The sequence below is a fragment of the Carya illinoinensis genome, chromosome 4 (assembly GCF_018687715.1).
Source record: "Carya illinoinensis cultivar Pawnee chromosome 4, C.illinoinensisPawnee_v1, whole genome shotgun sequence".
Classification (NCBI taxonomy): domain Eukaryota; kingdom Viridiplantae; phylum Streptophyta; class Magnoliopsida; order Fagales; family Juglandaceae; genus Carya; species Carya illinoinensis.
In genome coordinates, this window is record NC_056755.1 from 28,685,152 (window position 1) to 28,704,485 (window position 19,334).

The following is a 19,334-nucleotide window of genomic DNA, read 5'->3' on the forward strand; positions in this document are numbered from 1 at the left end:
TTCTGAAAAGTTCTTATTCTCTCTGACATTCTGTCGAGCACATTCTATGCTTCCTCTTTATTTCATCATGGTATCACGAGCCTAGAATAGGACTCACATCCAAATTCCTAACCTGCAATGGCTCCCAATAAACATACCACTTCCACCACCATCCCCAACCACACCTCAAATTTTGTTACTGTTAAGCTCAATATTGATAATTTTCTTTTTTGGAAAGCTCAAATCCTACCCTTTCTTAAAGGCCATTGCCTCTTTGGCTACATTGATGGCACGATTCCCTCCCCTCCACCCACTGTGGACGGACAACCCAACTCAGCTTACACGGAATGGGTTCTTCAAGATCAACTTGTTCTTTCAGCCATAAACTCTTCCTTGACTGACACTGTTCTTGCTCAGGTTCTTGAGTGCAAAACTTCGAGTGAAGTTTGGAATACTCTTTCTCCTCTCTTTTCGGCACAATCTTCCGCCCATATTATGCAAACCCAGTTCCAGTTGGCTACCTTGAAGAAAGGCTCCGAGTCTATTTCTGAATATTTTCACAAAGCTACAGCACTTTCTTCCTCTCTTAGTGCTGCTGGGCGCCCCCTTTCCCCTTCTGAATTTATCATCTACCTCTTAGCTGGTCTAGGTTCGGACTATGAATCCATTGTCACCTCCATTACAACTCGTCCTGACCCACTTTCTCCTGCTCAAGTTTTCAGTTATCTCCTCAATCATGAGTCACGGTTGGCTCATCAAACCCACTCCCTTCTCTCTGCCAGTCCGATTTCTGCTAATCCCACAGTCACTCATTCCTTCTCTGCATCTCCTTCCAATAGAGGTCGTGGTCATGGTCAACGAGGCCGAGGTCGAGGTCGTGGTTTTCCCACTCCTCACTCTAATTTTTTCCCCTCTCATTCTCCTCAACGCCCAACATGTCAGCTTTGTCATAAGTCTGGTCACTCTGCCATGTCTTGTTATTCTCGGTTTGATCATGCTTATCAAACCCCTCCTCCTCCCACCCTTCACGCCAACTACACTACTTTTCCCTCTATTCCACCTTCTGTTTCTGACTGGTTTCCTGATACCGCTACTACAAACCACTTTACCTCTGACTTTGCAAATTTGAACCTCAACTCTACTCCTTACACTCGATCAGATCAAGTGAGCATTGGTGATGGATCTATTCTTCCCATTCAAAACACTGGCATGGCTAAGCTTTCTTTCTCTTCTCATCAATTTTTTCTCAAAAATTTATTACATGTGCCTTTAATCACTCGTAATCTGCTCTCTGTTAGACAATTTTGTCATGATAATGCTGTGTGTTTTGAGTTTCACTCTTCTGATTTTTTTTGTGAAGGATCTATGTACCAAGCAGGTACTTCTTCAAGGCCATGTTAAGGATGGGCTATATGTTCTTCAAGCTGATGCAGAAGCTCAACCACCACCATCTCTACCTCTCAAACACGGCCTCTCCACTTTCTCTCATGCACTCATAGGAGAACGAACTTCCACTCAGATTTGGCACTACCGTTTGGGTCATCCCAACCCCCGTGTTACCTCACTCACCATTCGGAATTTTCATTTACCTATTTCTACTACTATGTCATCGTTTGTTTGTTCTGCATGTTTACAAGCCAAGTCTCATGTTCTTCCCCATCCCCCCTCTCCTTCTCGTTCCTCCTTTCCTTTTCAACTTCTATTTCTAGATATATGGGGAGCAGCGCCTATGCTGTCCACCAAGAGTTTCAAATATTATCTCTCTATTGTAGACGATTTCACTAAATATATATGGCTCTTTCCAATACATGCTAAGTCTGATGTTATTTCCATTTTTATTGCATTCTTACGTTTCGTCAGTAATACTTTTTCTTCTAATGTTATCTCCATTCAGTCTGATTGGGGGGGAGAGTTTTGTCCCCTAAACACGATTCTTAAACAATTCGGCATTTCCCATCGTATTTCCTGCCCCTATTCTCATCCTCAAAATGGGAGTGTCGAGCAACGTCATCGACATATTGTCGAGATGGGACTTTCACTTCTTGCCCATTCTTCCAAGCCCTCTGTGTACTGGGCTGAGGCATTCCAAACCGCCACATTTCTCATTAACCAAATGCCTACCCCTCTCTTAAACAATATCTCTCCATTTCAAGCTTTGTTCAATCAAATACCAGATTATTCCTTTTTAAGGGTTTTCGGGTCAGCTTGCTGGCCTAATTTAAGGCCTTACAACAAGCATAAAATGGATCTACGTTCCCACCAATGTGTCTTTGTTGGATATACACCTGATCACAAATCCTACAACTGTTTACATGTTCCCTCTGGTCGTCTATATATTTCTCGGGACGTTAGATTTGATAAAACAAAATTCCCGTTTGATTCTCAGCCATCCTCCTCTAACTCTGGCCTTTCCACTCAGCCACATACCTCTAAGCCCACTCCCCTCACCAAAGGCCTTTTTAATTCCTCACAAAGTTCATCTACCCAGCCTACCTTCTCTACACCTATTCGGCCCATCAATCTTTCACATAACCCAGCCCATCAAACCTTTCCTCCTACCCGATCCATCCACTCTTCTTCTCTAGCGGATAGCTCCCCTGCTTCTTCCTCTTCTGCGATCTCATCTTCTAACCTCACCTCTCCACAACCCACGACATCTGCACCTTTCTCTACTACCCTATCTTCTTCTCCAGCGGATAGCCTACCTACTTCTTCCTCTTCTGGGATCTTCTCTTCTAACCCCACCAATCAGCAACCCACGGCATCATTTGAACCCTTCCCTCCTTCTCTTTCTCCTCCTCACGGCATCATCACAAGATCCAAGACCAATACACATCGTCCTCTTATTCGTTCCGACAGTACCATCCCTTGGCCGAAACCCAAATCTGCCTCCTTCACTATTTCTGCATCTTCATCCATTCCAGAAGAACCCACCTGTTATACCAAAGCTGCCAAATACTCTGAATGGCATGATGCAATGGCCATAGAGTTTCACGCCCTTCTTCAGACCAAAACGTGGGAGTTGGTACTGCCCTCTCCTCACATCAATATTCTCAGGTCTAAGTGGGTTCTCGAGGCCAAAAGGAAGGCTGATGGCACCGTCGAGTGACGGAAAGCTCGTCTTGTAGCTAAGGGGTTTCATCAACAACTTGGTCTTGATTACTCAGAGACCTTTAGCCTAGTTGTTAAACATGTCACAATAAGGCTCCTTTTGTCCCTTGCTGTTACCCGAAACTGGCCTCTCCATCAGCTTGATATGCAGAATGCCTTCTTACACGGTGACTTGGAGGAGGATGTCTACATGCATCAACCTGCTGGGTTCATAAATCCTGACTTCCCACACCACGTATGTAAGCTATGCAAATCAATTTATGGTTTGAAACAAGCCCCACGGGCTTGGTTCTCTAAACTGAGTTCTAAATTGCTTTCGTTAGGCTTTCATGCTTCAGTTTCATATTCATCCTTGTTTATTCTCTCCCATGGTTCTGATTCCATTTATATTTTAATTTATGTTGATGATATTATAGTGACTGCATCTGCCGTTTCCTTAATTCATGACTTTATTAATTCTCTTCGTAATGAGTTCCCTGTCAAAGATCTTGGTATTTTACATTATTTTCTGGGTGTGGAAATTTCTCATGTATCCTCTGGTTTATTCATGTCTCAAAGCCGCTACATTTCCAATTTGTTACAAAAGACCAACATGCACAACTCTAAGCCCGTGTCTACCCCCATGTGTGCCAATGTCAAACTTTCAGCACTTGATGGACCTTCCTTTGAACATCCTCAGCTTTATAGGAGTGTAGTCGGTAGTCTCCAGTATCTTTCTTTTACTCGGCATGAACTGTCATTTGCAGTGAACAAAGTGTGCCAATTTATGCATTGCCCTCGTGTCTCCCATTGGCAAGTCGTAAAGCGTATTTTACGCTACCTTTGCCTTACACAACACTTTGGTCTCTATTTTTCATCATCTTCCTCCTTCAAACTTACTGCCTTCTCGGATGCTGACTGGGCAGGGTGTCCCGATGATCGTAAATCCACGGGTGGATTTTGTGTATATTTTGGCTCACACTTAATTTCTTGGGGATCTAAGAAGCAGCTCACCATTGCCCGCTCTTCAACAGAAGCTGAGTACAAGGCTGTGGCTAACACCACCTGTGAAATCCTTTGGATTCAGTCCTTGTTAAAAGAATTAACCATTTCTTTATCTGACCCACCAACCTTGTGGTGTGATAACTTAGGTGCTACTTATTTGTTAGTCAATCCTGTGTTACATTCAAGAACTAAACATGTTGAGCTTGACTTCCACTTTCTAAGAGAAAGAGTTGCAGCCAAGACACTCCGAGTTGCATTTGCTTCAAGCAAGGATCAAGTGGCTGACATTCTCACCAAGCCACTATCTCCGAATTGATTCAACCTGCTTCGCTCATCCTTGACTATCTTCCCTGTGCCACTTGAATCGAGGGGGACTATTGAAGCATCAAATTCTTCAGAATTACAACAAGGCTGTAACCGCACCATGCCAACACACCAAGCACCCTCTGGACAGAAATAACAAACTCTCACTCTTGGAATATTCTGGAATTGTTTGCATAACAGAAAGATGATGAGGTGTACAGTGGAGATTTAATCTTGTATTTGGTTGTTATGATTTACGTATGTACTGTTGGTTATAAATAGCTTGTTTATACGAGTATCATTGTATTGAGGAAGAACAATAATATTCAAGATACATTTCTGAAAAGTTCTTATTTTCTCTGACATTCTGTCGAGCACATTCTGTGCTTCCTCTTTATTTCATCAATGAGGGTATCACGGCATGAGTGTTCGGCCTGGTATTTTATGCTTACCAGTTTGAGGGATAAGGATTTTCCATTTTCATTTATGTCTACCTTTGACTAATGTTTATTGTTTAACAATATTTGACTTTACATCTTTTTAATATGTTTGGATGACTTTGCAGTTACTTTATTGAGCATATATTGAGTATTTTCATGCTGTTATTATCTAGTTGATTTATCTATTTTCTTGTACACAAGGATTTTATCCCAATATCCGAGAGAAAGATATCATGGTCTGATCGTAATAGGGGGCATTCATTTTGCGGATACAAAGATTATTTCAATTGTATTTATATTGAAAGACTGATTATAAATATTGACCTCAATGCCTCGGTACGGAGAAGTTAAGGCAAGTCTAGTCGTTATTGCATGTTGTGCACTACATAATTTTATTAAAACGGTGACGCTCAACGATGAGTTGTTCCAGAGATGGAGTAGTCCAGATTATTGTCGAACTAGGCGTGGGGTTGATGAGGCGAGTGAGGCCTCTCATCCGCTAGACATGTCCAACGAATCAAGCCCTAACTATGGCTGCAATCAGGGATGTAATTGCCCCTACTTATGTGGGCACTTAGGAGCGAGTGCTGGACGTGTATTTGTTACTCATAATTGATAATTATTGAGAATCATTTTATGATTGCTGCTGAATATTCGAAGTAAATAAACTTAGGAAAAAGGCAAGTTTGTGCATTTCCAACCTATAATCGAATATTACAATGTTGTGCTTTTTATTTAGAATTGATTATTTTATTTATTTATCAAAATAAATAAAGTTGGAAATTAATTAAATTTGGAATTTGTAATCAATAATTATAAGGATGTAATTTATTTATTTATTTATTGAAAAGTGATATGATTTTCGATTTTTCGAAATAAATAAATTTGAAAACAAATCAGTTCGGAGTTTTTGAAGCTGTGCATATCCACAATGGTTTATATATATATATATATATATAACTGATAATTGATAATTTATTGAATTTTTTGAATTAAATAAGTTTGGAGAAAAAATAACGTTGAGAATTTTCGAACCTAAATTAGAAAGAGTAAAAATATATACATTAAAATATAAAATTATCATTAAATACAGTCAGTTCCCTATCATTGGTGTGACCCATGAGACCCAAGTATTTTTATAAAACCAAATCAAACATCTTAACGCCAACCATCTAAACACTATTAATAAAAAATCTTAAAATTTCTCATCTCATCTCATCTCACTTATCAAACATCCCGCAATGATAGCTCTATAAGAATCTTAGATGGTAACTAGTGGGTTCGAAAAATCTTCCAACTTGCCAAAAAGTTTTTCTGGCTTAATAAAGATTCCTTCATTGCTTATTACATGTCCAAGATAAGAAACTACTTTGATAAAAATACACACCTTTTGAACGTTACAAAGAGTTTCTTTTCCTTTAGAATATCCACTTCTTTAATCAACACATACAGTACACGCATATGAACATGGTTTATTAATTGAAGGGATATCACAATAATTCCTTAGAATTCGAGGGTCAATCATCAAATTTAAAATTCAATGGTAGCAAATGGAATAGTAACTTGAGAGAAACGGTATAGTTGGGAACACTTTCTGGATAATCATTTAAAACTGTCAAAGATTTACATTACAATCAATCGAGAGAGAGCATAATGGGAAAACTTTTTAGTGAGTTGGAGCGGTGGGGGGGTGGATGAAAACATAAAACACCAGTAGAAAACAAAGGCGATCTAGACAGGTCGGTCACGGAAGCATACAAAGAGAAACACACCAAACTCTTGAGGGCTGGCTCTTGACGCATCCCATAATAAGGGCACTCCAATGCCTTGTAGAAACGTTAAAATGCCAAATAAAAAAAATGAAAGAAAGATACACACTGGGGGAGAAGTACCTAAATTTACAAAACGGTGTTTATATGAAGTGCTTTAAGCAAAGAAGTTGCCATTTGTTTCACCAAAACTTGGCCCCCAGAGCGCTGTCCATCTCTGCGCTCCTCTATTAAATTCTGAAGCTTCTGTGGCAAATCATTCTCCACAATCAGCTGCTTGGGCCGTGGGTGGTGCTCGTAAACTGCCTGCAATATGAACAATTTAAGTGAGTCCCTTCATTGTAACACTACAAAAGGCCAACACAAATAAAAATCCCTCTCGAACTTTCAATTAAACATTGAACAGTCGAACATAGTGCAAGTCCAACAAAACTAAAACTCATCCAAACATGAAAAAGAAGCCTATTCCAAAGAATCAATCTCGCAACTTCCAACCGGAAGAAAAAATCACTGAAAGAAGGTAGTTAATAAATTATATATATCTATATATAATTTTTTTTTTTTTATTGGTAAATAAGAATTTTATTGATGAGAATAATAGACATAGCTCATGCACACGGGGGACATATAACACCTAGTCAAAATTAACAGCTGTTACAAGAAAGTCATGGATAACCAAACCATTGAAGTCTACTACAATAGCATAATATGTTAAAAAATAAAATTCTAGGCTCATCCAATGACCACTCTTCATTCATTCCTTTGCCTCCAAAGATAACATCGTAGCCAAATGGGGATTATCTTATGTTTATGTTCATGTTTTTTTATTACGTTCTAGATTTTATATTATGAGACTAATGCTAAGTAGTTTTATGATTCAATAAATGAGGTATTTTTTATGGTGGCGACTCTCTTTACGGGGCATTATGCTACGAATGTACGTGACAGTCCTTACCTAAGGGAAGGGGTGTTACTCTTCTATTTCAGAAATCACTGCTCTTTAAATAGCTGCTAAGATTCTTGGGGTTTCAAATAGGAAACCTTTAATTAAACCAACCCCATATATGCATGTAATCTGCTGCCACCTTTAATTAAGAGAAGAATCCCCAAACATTAGGAGACCCTAGGGGATTTCCAAACCACACAAGTCAAGGGCTGCCTTACAAACCCTAGCTGCTGTCCTCTATACTAATCTTAACCTCCCTCATTTTCATGTTCTGTGCCACCACTCTCTCCTGTTGCTGCTGCACAAAGGATTCCTTGTGTCAAACCAGCAGCGGCAAACCAAGAATCAGCCACTGCCACTCTAGGTAAGCCACAGCCTCAAAAGCTCCCTCTTTTCTCCCTTGAGAATATAGTTTGACTCCCTGAAGTGCTCTATTTCAGGCAGCCTGAGAATTTCGAAATTACACCAAGTTCCACAATTAGCCACTGAGACAGCAACTCTAGGTATGTCAGGAAACTTATACTCTTTCCTTGGAATAATCCAAACCACAAGTTCCTATCTCTCATTGAACACTGTTGTTGGCAATTTTACAGCATCAAAAAAAGATCCCCGACCCTCCTTACTGACCAGGGCCTCCCATGACCTTGAAAGTGAGGAACCACTCAACACACCGAAAAACAAGGTGGCTAACAGCAACATAGACAGCCCTAGAACCATAGTCTCACGTAAAAGACCTGGAAGCTTGAACAGGGAGCCCTATACGTGCTACTGTGGCACCCTTAACAGAACACACACACAAAACACAAGCTGTCATGACCTTGGCAACATCACTGCAACTCCAGACAGCTAGTAAAGCCACGAACTTCTCAAAATAGACATTTTTAGATTTAAGGAACATAAATTAATCACATTTACATCACCCACACACTAGTTTTAAGCATAGTTTATTTACTCAATAGAAAGATGTTCAAAATTCGAAATTTCTAAATGATTTCAAATGAGCATGAACAAGAATATATCAAACCATGATTTTCGCATATCTGACTTTGGACTTCATTTAGTTACTGTCATATGGTATTCGTATCATCAAAAAGAGAAACTTTGAACCATGTGCAAACCAAAAAACATGATGTACATAATTCTTTGAAAAGTTTGTCAAAATCTCATTAAAGTTTAAAAATTGTATGCTGTTAACAACCGTAGTAAATCTTAGAGGTCCAGTTTTCATCATGAAAGCACTATAAGCTCATTAATTTCGTAATGCGTAAAAGCAGTACTTATATTGTATACTGTATCATGAATATGCTTTACAAATGACGTGTTATTTTATTATGTTGTACACTGTATGAAGTAGTTACTGAGAACTCGACTCACGCGATTGTGTTTTGTTAAAATGCCCAAGTAATAGAGGTGTGAGAAAGAAACAACGCTGCAGGATAAGATGTGCCTCCAAGGGATGGAAATGAGGCCTAAAATGATGACAAAGATTTCATTCCTTTATCGTCCTTATGGAAGTTATTTTTAGAAGGCAGAAGACTTATATATATATATATTTTTTTTGATAGGTAAATAAAAGGAAATCAAAAGGAAATTTTAATAAGCGCCTTTCATGATTTTGTGAACTACAAGTTTTTTTTTTAAACATTTATAGAATCTGTTATGCACAACTCGTACAACTGTTTTGTAAAAAGTAACATTCCTAACCTTAATTTGGGGAGAAAAAAGGGGGGGGGGGGGGGGGGGGGGGGGGTGGTGGTGGGGTTTGGTTACACATGGTATTGTACAATATAATCCATGATACCAGGTAGATTCAATGTGGCTACACCATCGACTATCATCCACTTTAGTTAGTGATCATTGAGACAAGCTAGGTAACTTCAAAGAAAGCAAAACCCCAACAATTGGGACTAGCTTCAAGAATCACCGTTCCATAAAATACAGCCAAATAAGGACCTCCAGGTCATGCCGAATGTTAAAAGCACTATACACAGTTCAGAAATTTTAACCAAAAGACAAGTTTTGGAAGAAAAAAAGAGCATAATTGGAAGCTTCAGTTGTTCTTAAAAGAATGTTTGACGGCAATGAACCTGACACACTTTCATAGCTTCATTGGGAAATAGGTTAGACAAGTGCATAAATTCAAATCTAGTACAAAGCTGCTCAGCCAATGGAAAGAGAAGAGACTCTTTATGTAAAGGAAAAAAAATAGGTTCACAATAAAAAGCAACATAAAAAAGTTCATTTATTCAAGAATCAACCAGAACTACATCCCGGAGAAAAAACAGTCCCAAATGCTAAGGCTATGATTGGTTGCCCTGTTTTTTCAAAGTTTCTCATAATTTTTCAAAATGTCATCATTTTCCTTAAAAAATTATAAAATCAAACCAAACATTAAAAAATTATAAAATCAAACCAAACATTTTCAAATCTAAAAAAAATACACTACTTTAACTCTCATCCAATCATTTACTCAAACACAAAAATCAAAACAGGGCTTACAAAAACTACTCTTAAATTGTTGTGTTCTAACTTTTCAACTCTACCATCCACTTTCACAAACCCCAATAGAAAACATATTTTAAAAAAATATTCAAAATTCACCCCCCTTTCACAAAACCATAAACAACAGTCTAAAAACTTACCAAAATATTCTGCACATTTTCTCCAAAATTTGCAAACTAAACATGGCCTAGATATCTGAGCCAAAATTGAATAAGTTCATATAAAGCTTTGACTTGACACAGTATTTTCAGTTATTGCAGCACCTCTCATTGCTTCTAAGCATGGCCAATGCATCGTCATTGCGTAAAAGCATCAAATACCTAAAAACATATGTCACGTACAGCTCATTCAACATCTACCCTAAATGTTGGAGTTGCCCAATCATGTTCTTGGGAGGAGAGATCTGAATACGGTTTAACCTTCAGGATCTAATGAAAAACTACCTACTACTTCCGCACTGATCCTTGATAAATTAAGCTCCATCAGAATAGAATGAAAATTTCAGCCATAATATATTGAAGTCATTCATATTTTTATCCAACAGAAGACAATAAATTATATCAAATTAACAGTGAATGCCCTCTCACCTTTATCAGTTTGAGCAGATTGAGGCGAGCTATAGCATCTTGATGGTCCAACCTTGCAATAAGCAATGGAGTCAAACCATTAACAGCTAATGTTGTATTGATTCGAGATGATTTCCTGCAACACAGAAATGCAAAGATTTTAAATTTAACAAAACCCCAGGGACAAAAACTGAGTGTCGTCCAAGAGTTATTGACATAGAGTTTCAATTGCCACATCAACTGAAGGGATGAGCCTTTAGGTTTTGGCCCAACAACATGCATTAATTACTCACTTTCCATAAAATTCCCCAATATGGGAATTGGATCACAACAAAGTTAACATTCAGAATATAATGAGGAATCATACATCATCAAAAAAAGAAATATAGGAGAGATTCAAGATCATGTACGTGATAATTTTCAAGAATGGCTCCAATATGTGTACGAAATGCTGTTCTGGGCAGCATTGGAAGAACTTCACCAATTTCTGAATTGCATCTTTTTTTAGCAATGCCTGCTCCACTTTTCGGTTATCATTGTCATGAGCTAAAGATACAGCAATAGAATCCAATGCAGTAACAGACCAATCCCCATCCTCAAGAAGGCTCAAGTACACATCCAACCCACCATGAGCCCTTAATTGCTCCCTCGAGTTACGAGATGCATGGGCCATATCACACAGCAAAGGCAATGCATATTGTTTCAAGGGAGAATCTGACATGATAAACTGCATCAAGTGTGGAATGATTCCATTTTCAGCTGCTTGTTCCTGTCTCCTCTTATTTATTTTGCACAGATTGAAAAGAGCATTGAGAACCTTGAAGGAAGAAAATAGTCAAAATACAATTAGAAACTTGATAAGTACTAAAAAAGTGCAATCAGAAGAGAGGGGCAGGGGGAGAAAAGAAAAAAGAAAATTGTAAGGAAGATGCACGAGATCAACACTTCTAAAACAAGTAGTTGTACATTGAGCAAACTAATGAAGTGGTGATATATAAGGTGTAATATTGAGGATCGAAACTATTTATGATGCCGTAAACATAAAATGATGACATTTAACAAGGAATAGATTGCAATATCTTAATACTAAAAGCTGCCTAGCTAAGACTTCATTGCAGCATGGCCCTCTCCTCTGACAAGGAATGTTACATAGTTCTCAATTCATTGACCAATCCCAGCAAGCAAGCGGAAGTAACATCGGACTGTTGGAAACTAAATCAATCAATGATTTGATAGTGCAGACATTGGCTTGGAAACGAGACAAGGCTTGTAGAATTCAGAATAAAAAACTAATGATATCCAAAAACTACGAGAAAAGACTTTGCAAACAAAATCAACGTTTTTAAGCTTCAAGTTCAAAGTTAACATCATCATCTCTAAAAACAAAAGAAAATCTAAAACAAATTCTGAAAGTCAACATCATCCATTACAAGAGTTTTAGCCCACAAACACAAAGTACCAAAGAAAAAATCCCTCAGTTCTCCCATCGATCGTTCTTTGTCTTCAAAACATCTCTCATTCCTTTCAAGCCATAGACACCACGAGACATGAAGGAATCATCTTCCAAATATCAACAGCATACTTTCCTCCCTTTGATCCATACCAACCTGCCAATAGATCTACCACTTCATTAGGCATCACACAAGGTAAACCTATCCAATTAAAAACCTCATTCCACAAAAACATGGCCACTTCACAGTGAAGAAAAAGATGATTAACAGATTCTCCATCAAGTCCTTCTTGCATGACACACCAATCAGCTATGTACATACCTCTCCTCCCAAGATTATCAGTAGTCAAACCTTTGCCAAGGTATGCCACCCAACTTAAAAAAGCCACCTTGGAAGGAACCTTCACTCTCCAAACCTTCACTATTTAATATGCTGTAAATAGAAGAAACAGAGAACTTGGAATTTCCTGAATGAACCCACAGCATGCTGTCCTCCCTTCCCAATCATTGGCATCCCTAATAAAATCAGCATTCCACGGAATATTATTATCAATGCATGAGAAGGAATGTTCCACAGCTGCAGTTTGATCCCTTGCAATCCTAAAAGAGAGGGAAAGTCCGACTTAGCAGAGAATCCCACACCAAAGGTCATGCCAAGAAAGAATTATCTTCCTATCTCCCACCTTCAATTTAATATGATAAGAGAATTCCCCCCAACCTTTTTGAATGAACTTCCACAAACTCACCCCCATACGCACCTCTAACTTCTTTTGAGCCCCAACCTCCCTGCAAACTTCCATAATTTACATCAATAACATTTTTCCATAAGGCATCTCCAAAGCCATTTCCCAAGTAGTGCTCTATTAAACAATCTCAAGTTTTTTATAACCCACCACAATTAATTAGTTGACAAACCTTTTTCCAACTAACCAAATTGAACTCTTTTTCTTCTCCTTTACCACCCCACAAAAAATCCTGATATAAACTCGCAATTCTTCTTTCTACCCTTGTTGGCAACGGGAAAAAAGATAAAAAATAAGTAGGAAGATTGGACAAAGTACTTTTTATCAATGTTAATCTTCCCCTTTAGAGAAGTGAATCATTTTCCAACCAGCTAACCTCTTTTCAATTTTCTCAATCACCCCATCCCAAATAGTAACTGATTTATGTGAAGCCCCCAATGGAAGATCAAGATATCTCATAGCAAGCAAAGAAATTCTACAACCCAATATATTGGCAAGGTCTGGAATATTTTTTTTTTAATAAGTAAAAGGAAATATATTAAACCATAAAAGGGCAAGGCCCGAGTACACAAGAGGTATACAAAGAGCCTAGCTACAGTCTAAGAGCTGCAAAGAGCATCATAAAGTTCAGTAAAGGAAGTGCCATTTAGTACAATAGAAGAGGCCCATAATACTAGAGTGTGGTAAAAGAAATCCCTAAACCCTTTCGGGGAACGCTCCCTATCCTCAAAACAGCGACTATTCCTTTCATTCCAAGTGCACCACATTAGACAAAGTGGCACCATTTTCCAAATATCTGCAACCTGCCCCTTTCGCCGAATTCCTCTCCAACATGCCAAAAGTTCAATCACCTTTCTAGGCATTACCCATGCCAAGCCTAGCCTTGTGAAAATGTCATCCCACAAGGCCGTGACTACTACACAATGTAGGAGTAGAATACACAGTGACAGCAGGACCTTCCTTATTTAGCTTTCCTACTTTCCTTATTTAGCTTTCCTAATTTATATATAATATATACTTCCTTACTTGACAGATCATGTTCCTTAGACAGATTATGTAAATGGTCCTAGTTTCCTTTTGTAGATAGATTTGATTACTGTAAATTTGGCTCGATTCTAGCCTTGTATCATGCACACTTGTGCCTATATAATGAAAGGAAATCCTCACAAAGGAGGTATTCAATCCAATTTGACATGGTTTCATAGCCATAACTTTGAAATATTCCTAGTTCTTTCTAGTGGGATTTGTTTGCCGTTGGTGGTCGACAATTTCTAGACTGTCGGCACTTTCTTAGGGCTGCAAATTTTTTTTAGCCACCTCGGAATAACTAGATGGAATGGGAAAAGAGATAAAAAAAATAAGTAGGAAGATTAGACAAAGTTCTTTTTATCGATGTTAATCTTCCCCCTTTAGACAAGTAAATCATTTTCCAACCAGCTAACCTCTTTTCAATTTTCTCAATCACCCTATCCCAAATAGTAGCTGATTTATGGTTTTAGAGCCATAACTTTGAATATTCTTGGCTCTTTCTAGTGGGATTTTTTTTTTGGTTGGTGGGCAACAGTTTCCAGACTGTTGGCACATTTGTGGAGGTTAGGCTTGGCTGGTAGCTGCTATAATTCTGTCGGCACCTTCTGTGGTGCTTGGGCAGGTTTTTTTTTTTTTTTTGGCTGCACCTGTGTTTTGTTTCTTTCTCACTTACGGGCATCATGTCTTCCGAATCTTTTGCTGTGAAGTTCACGGGTAAGAACTATTCTGCTTGGGAATTTCAATTTCGTTTATTTGTTTTGAGGAAAGAGTTATGGGGTCATATAGATGGGAGTGATCTGGCTCCTACTGAGCTTCCAGAGTTGGCTCAGTGGAAGATCAAAGATGCTAGGGTGATGACATGGATTTTAGGATCTGTAGATCCTCGTATTGTTCTTAATTTGAGGACCTTAGGGGTGTCAAATCGTGTTAACAGGTCGTGTTCGTGTCGTGTCAAAGTATGTATATTATACTATATAGGTAAACCTTAACCCGACCTGTTAAGCTTATCGTGTCAAAATCTTAAACCCTAACACGACCCATTAACATAATGTGTAATGTCGTGTCAACCCATTTTGACCCATTAGTGAATATTACTAAATAGGTTGACATGACACAATACGACCCATTTCAAATTGTTTATGTAAATAGGTTGAATAGACCTGAAATTAACCTGTCTGACTTAATTAAATTTAACATAATTTTTTATAAATGTTAAAATCACAATATCTATAAAAATTATAAGACTAACTACAAGTCCAAAATTATAATCTAAACAATAAAAATATCGAAATTAAAATTCTAACAATTTTACTTTTAGGTAGAAGCGTATAATTGTAACTTTAACTTTCTTAACGTGTTATAACAGGTTATAATGGGTCAAAACGGGTTGACCCGTTATCAACCCATTAAGCAATTGTGTCTTAACGGGTCAACCCGTTTTGACCCGAACCCGTTAAGACTAAACCCTAACCTGCTATTATTGTATCTTGTTCGTGTTGGGTTAACGGGTCGTGTAACATATTGCCACCCCTATTTGAGGTCATATAAGATTGCTAAGTCTATATGGGAATACCTAAGGAAAGTGTATAATCAAGACAATACTGCCAGGTGTTTTTAGTTGGAGTACGAGATTGCCAGTTACACTCAAGGTGATCTCTACATTCAAGATTATTTTTTTGGATTTAATAATGTTTGGGGAGAATTTACTAACCTGATTTATGCCACGGTACTAGAGGAATCTCTCTATGTTGTGTAGGACATTCATGAACAAAGCAAGCAAGATCAGTTCTTAATGAAGTTACAAACTGAATTTGAAGCCACTAGCTCCAATTTCATGAACCGTGATCCAGTGCCTTCTTTGGATGTTTGTTTTGGGGAGTTATTTCATGAGAAGCCGTGTCTTATCACACGGGCCACTTATCAGCACGATAAAATGATACCAAATGCAATAGCTTATGCTGCTCACGAAAAAGGCAAGGGATGAGACATCGGAAAAGTTCCATGCTTCAGCTGCAAGGAATATGGACATATTGCTACCCAATGTGTGAAGAAATCTTGCAAGTACTGTAAGAAGATGGGGCATATTATCAAAGAATGTCCTATTCGTCCCCAAAATCGTCAGGCTAATGCTTATCAGGCTACTGTGGGTTCCTATTCTTCCACTTCTGCTGGGTTCTTACTGCTAAGATGGTCCAGCAGATGATTATTTCAGTATTTTCAGCCTTAGGGCTGCAAGGTAAAGGTTCACTTCCATCCTTATCGTGGCTTGTTGATTCGGGTGTGTCTAATCACATGACTAGTTCTTCCAATACACTTAGCAATTTCAGACTTATAATGGATCGTCGTCCATTCAGATTGCTAACGGTAGTCAATAACCTATTCATGCTATTGGAGATGTTAATTCCACAGTTAGAGATGCTTTTGTATCTCCTGAGCTTTCCACTAGTCTTATATCAGTCAGTCAGTTGGTTGATAACAATTGTGATATTTGCTTTTCTATTTGACAGATTATAGCTTCCATGTATAGGGCTAGAATTAGTCGTATACTTATTTGTTTCCATGCATAGAATTGTTTGTGAAGATTATATAATATACAAAACCCTCAATGCCAAAGTATTTGGCCATTCTCACAAACTTGACATGGTATCAAGAGTCCACTGCTAAGGTTATTCTCACCCTTGAATTTTTTTCTCGGTTTTGGTATTTCGCTTGTGTTTTCAATGTGCTCTGTGCTGTGGTTTGATAACCCGACATCCAATTGATCTTTGTTCTCTGCCTTTTGTTTCTTGGTTGGTGTGGTCAGCAACTTCTTTTTTTGGCAGCCTCTGTTTGAGGTCTTAGTGTTCTCTTCGGCAGTTTCTAAGTGGAGGTGCAGCTTTTGGGTCTTGGCATTTTTGGCAGCCTCTGTTTGAGGTCTCGGTGTTCTTTTCGGCAGTTTCTAAGTGGAGGTGCAGCTTATCCCTCTCGCGTGCACATTAATATTTCAGTCCATTCTTTTGTCTAGGGATCTATTTATTTGCAATGGATTTCGCACCTGTGTTAAGTTTACGAGCACAAATCACTCTATCTGGGCATTTCATTTTGAACTTTTCCTGAAGGGAAAAGACCTTTGGGGTCATATTGATAGCATGGATGTTGCACACATCATGTCTTGGCTTCTTGGTTCAATGGAGCCACATATTGTCACCAACTTGTGGCCCCATCGCTCCTTTCAATCCATGTAGACTTACTTGAAGAAGGTTTATCATCAAGATAATAATGCTTGTCGCTTTCAGTTAGAATATGTGATTGCCAAGTTTCAACATGGTAGTCTTTCCATCCAAGACTACTACTCAGGATTTCTGACTCTTTGGCATGAATATACTAATATGGTTACAGTATATGTTCCTGTTGCCACTCTTTCGATTATTCAGACTCTTCACAAGACTAGCCGGCGTAATTAGTTTCTTATGAAACTACGCTCGGAATATGAATCTGTTTGCTCCTCTCTACTGAATAGATCTCATGTTCCCTCTCTTGATATTTGTTTTGGTGAGTTACTCCACGAAGAACGTCTTAGTACTCAAGCTATTCTGGAGCAATCTCATGGCAGTTCCGGGATGGCAACTGTGGCTTATGCTACCCATGGACGAGGACTACCTATGAAATCTAAAAACTTGTAGTGTTTCTGCTGAAAGAAATATGGGCATATTACTGCCAATTGTCCTAAGAAATACTGCTCATATTGCAAGAAGGGTCACCTTATCAAAAAATGTCATATCCACTCCCAGGATCGTCAGGCCCAAGCATTTCAAACTTCGATTATTGTCCCTCCAACAGCGACTTATGTAGCACATGGCTCTCCTTCAGATGCTTCCTCTGTTCCTACACCACCTACAGTGAATAAATGCACACTAGAAATGGTGCACCAGATGCTAATTTTGGCATTATCAGCAATGGGATTCCAAGGTAACAATTCTACTAAACTCTAGTACGCAGACTCGAGAGCCAAAAATCTCATAACGAATAATCCTACCACTTTCTGTCATGTTCGGCCCTACGCTGGTCAATCTGCTATTCAGATTGCCAATGGCAATTCTTTGCCCAAAGCTATTGTCGAAGATGCCTCTTCTAAGTTCACTGATGTATTTCTTGCTCCTCAACTTTCCACGATCTTATTTCTGTTGGTCAATTAGTTGATAACAACTGTGCCGTTAATTTTTCTAGTGATGGTTGTGTTGTGTAGGACCAGATAACGGGGGAGCCGATTGCGAAGGGACCTAAAGTGGAGCGCTTGTTTCCACTACTTTTGCCTGTTCTAGCACTTTCTCCAGTTTCTTCCATTAAGTCTTTTGCATCTTCTATTAAGTCTTTTGCTTGTAATAATGTTCCATATCTTAGTATGGTGTGGCGGCATCATTTAGGCCATCCAAATACTTCAAATCTTATCTCATGTATTGAACTCTGATTTACTTGGTAATAAAGAACGTTCTTCTTTATATCTTGTGTGTGCTTCTTGCAAACTTCATAAAAGCAAAACTCTTCCATTCCCTTTGCATGCTAGTAGAGCCCCTCATTGTTTTGATCTTATCCATAGTGATGTTTGGGGATCTTCCCCAGTTAACTCACATGAAAAATTTAAATATTATGTGACTTTCATTGATGATCATAGCAAATTTATTTGGGTTTATTTTCTTCACTTTAAATCTGAGGTTTTTTGTACTTTCACTGAGTTTTTAACGTATGTTGACAATCAATTTTCTTCTTCTATAAAGACATTATGAATAGATTCCAGTGGTGAATATTTGTCTACTGAGTTTCAGGCAATTTTGGCTTCTAAAGGTATTATTCATCAACGCTCGTGTCCCCCTACTCCACAACATAATGGAGTATTCGAACACAAAAATCGTCATCTTGTGGATGTGGTACGTACTCTCCTGTTAGAATCCTCTGTTCCATCCATGTTCTGGGTCGAGGCTCTAAAAACTGCTACTCAATTAATCGTTTACCTTCTCAAGTCCTACACATGGAGTCTCCCATTTCCACTTGTTTGCTACGCAACCTAGTTACGATAACCTCTATACCTTTGGTTGTGTATGTTTTGTTCATTTACCTCCTTATGAGCGACATAAATTATCTGCTCAATCTATTTGTTGTGCATTATTGGGATATAATGTGTGTCAAAAAGCATTTGTTTGCTTTGATCCCACATTACATCGTACACGCATTTCTAGGAATGTTATTTTTTTTTAGAATCAATATTTCTTTCCTGTGTCCTCGGATCTTCATCAAGTTAGTTCTCGCTTTAAACCAAGTATTGTGTATAGACGCTCCCGCTCACATTCTCTTCCGGTGGCTCACCAGATATCTAATCCTACCACACTTCAAATTCAATCAATTGCAACACCTCCAGAGCCTTTGGTACGTCACTCTTCTTGAGTATATGTACCCCCGAATAGGTATGAGTTTCCTTCTTCTAGTTCTGGCAATTCTATTTCAGCTCTTACTGTTGCATTGTCCACTTTTGATATTC

The 19,334-nt window shown here is 38.5% G+C and overlaps 1 protein-coding gene across 5 annotated transcripts in view; it reads right to left on the bottom strand.

Annotated features, from left to right (window-relative positions):
- Nucleotides 1-6,395: 6,395 nt before the first annotated feature.
- LOC122307720 (MAP3K epsilon protein kinase 1-like) overlaps nt 6,396-19,334 on the bottom strand; it is a 65,515-nt gene continuing 52,576 nt past the window's right edge. For 4 of the 5 annotated variants that reach the window (XM_043120782.1, XM_043120781.1, XM_043120783.1 and 1 more), the window contains exons 23-25: nt 11,011-11,417; nt 10,622-10,736; nt 6,396-6,892 (exon numbers count right to left, since the gene is read on the bottom strand). In XM_043120782.1, coding sequence (XP_042976716.1) covers nt 6,716-6,892; nt 10,622-10,736; nt 11,011-11,417 — 699 coding nt within the window. In that variant the 3' untranslated portion in view covers nt 6,396-6,715. Of the gene's footprint in view, nt 6,893-10,621; nt 10,737-11,010; nt 11,418-19,334 lie in introns of those variants that run through there. The other variant, XR_006241808.1, reaches the window with a different exon arrangement.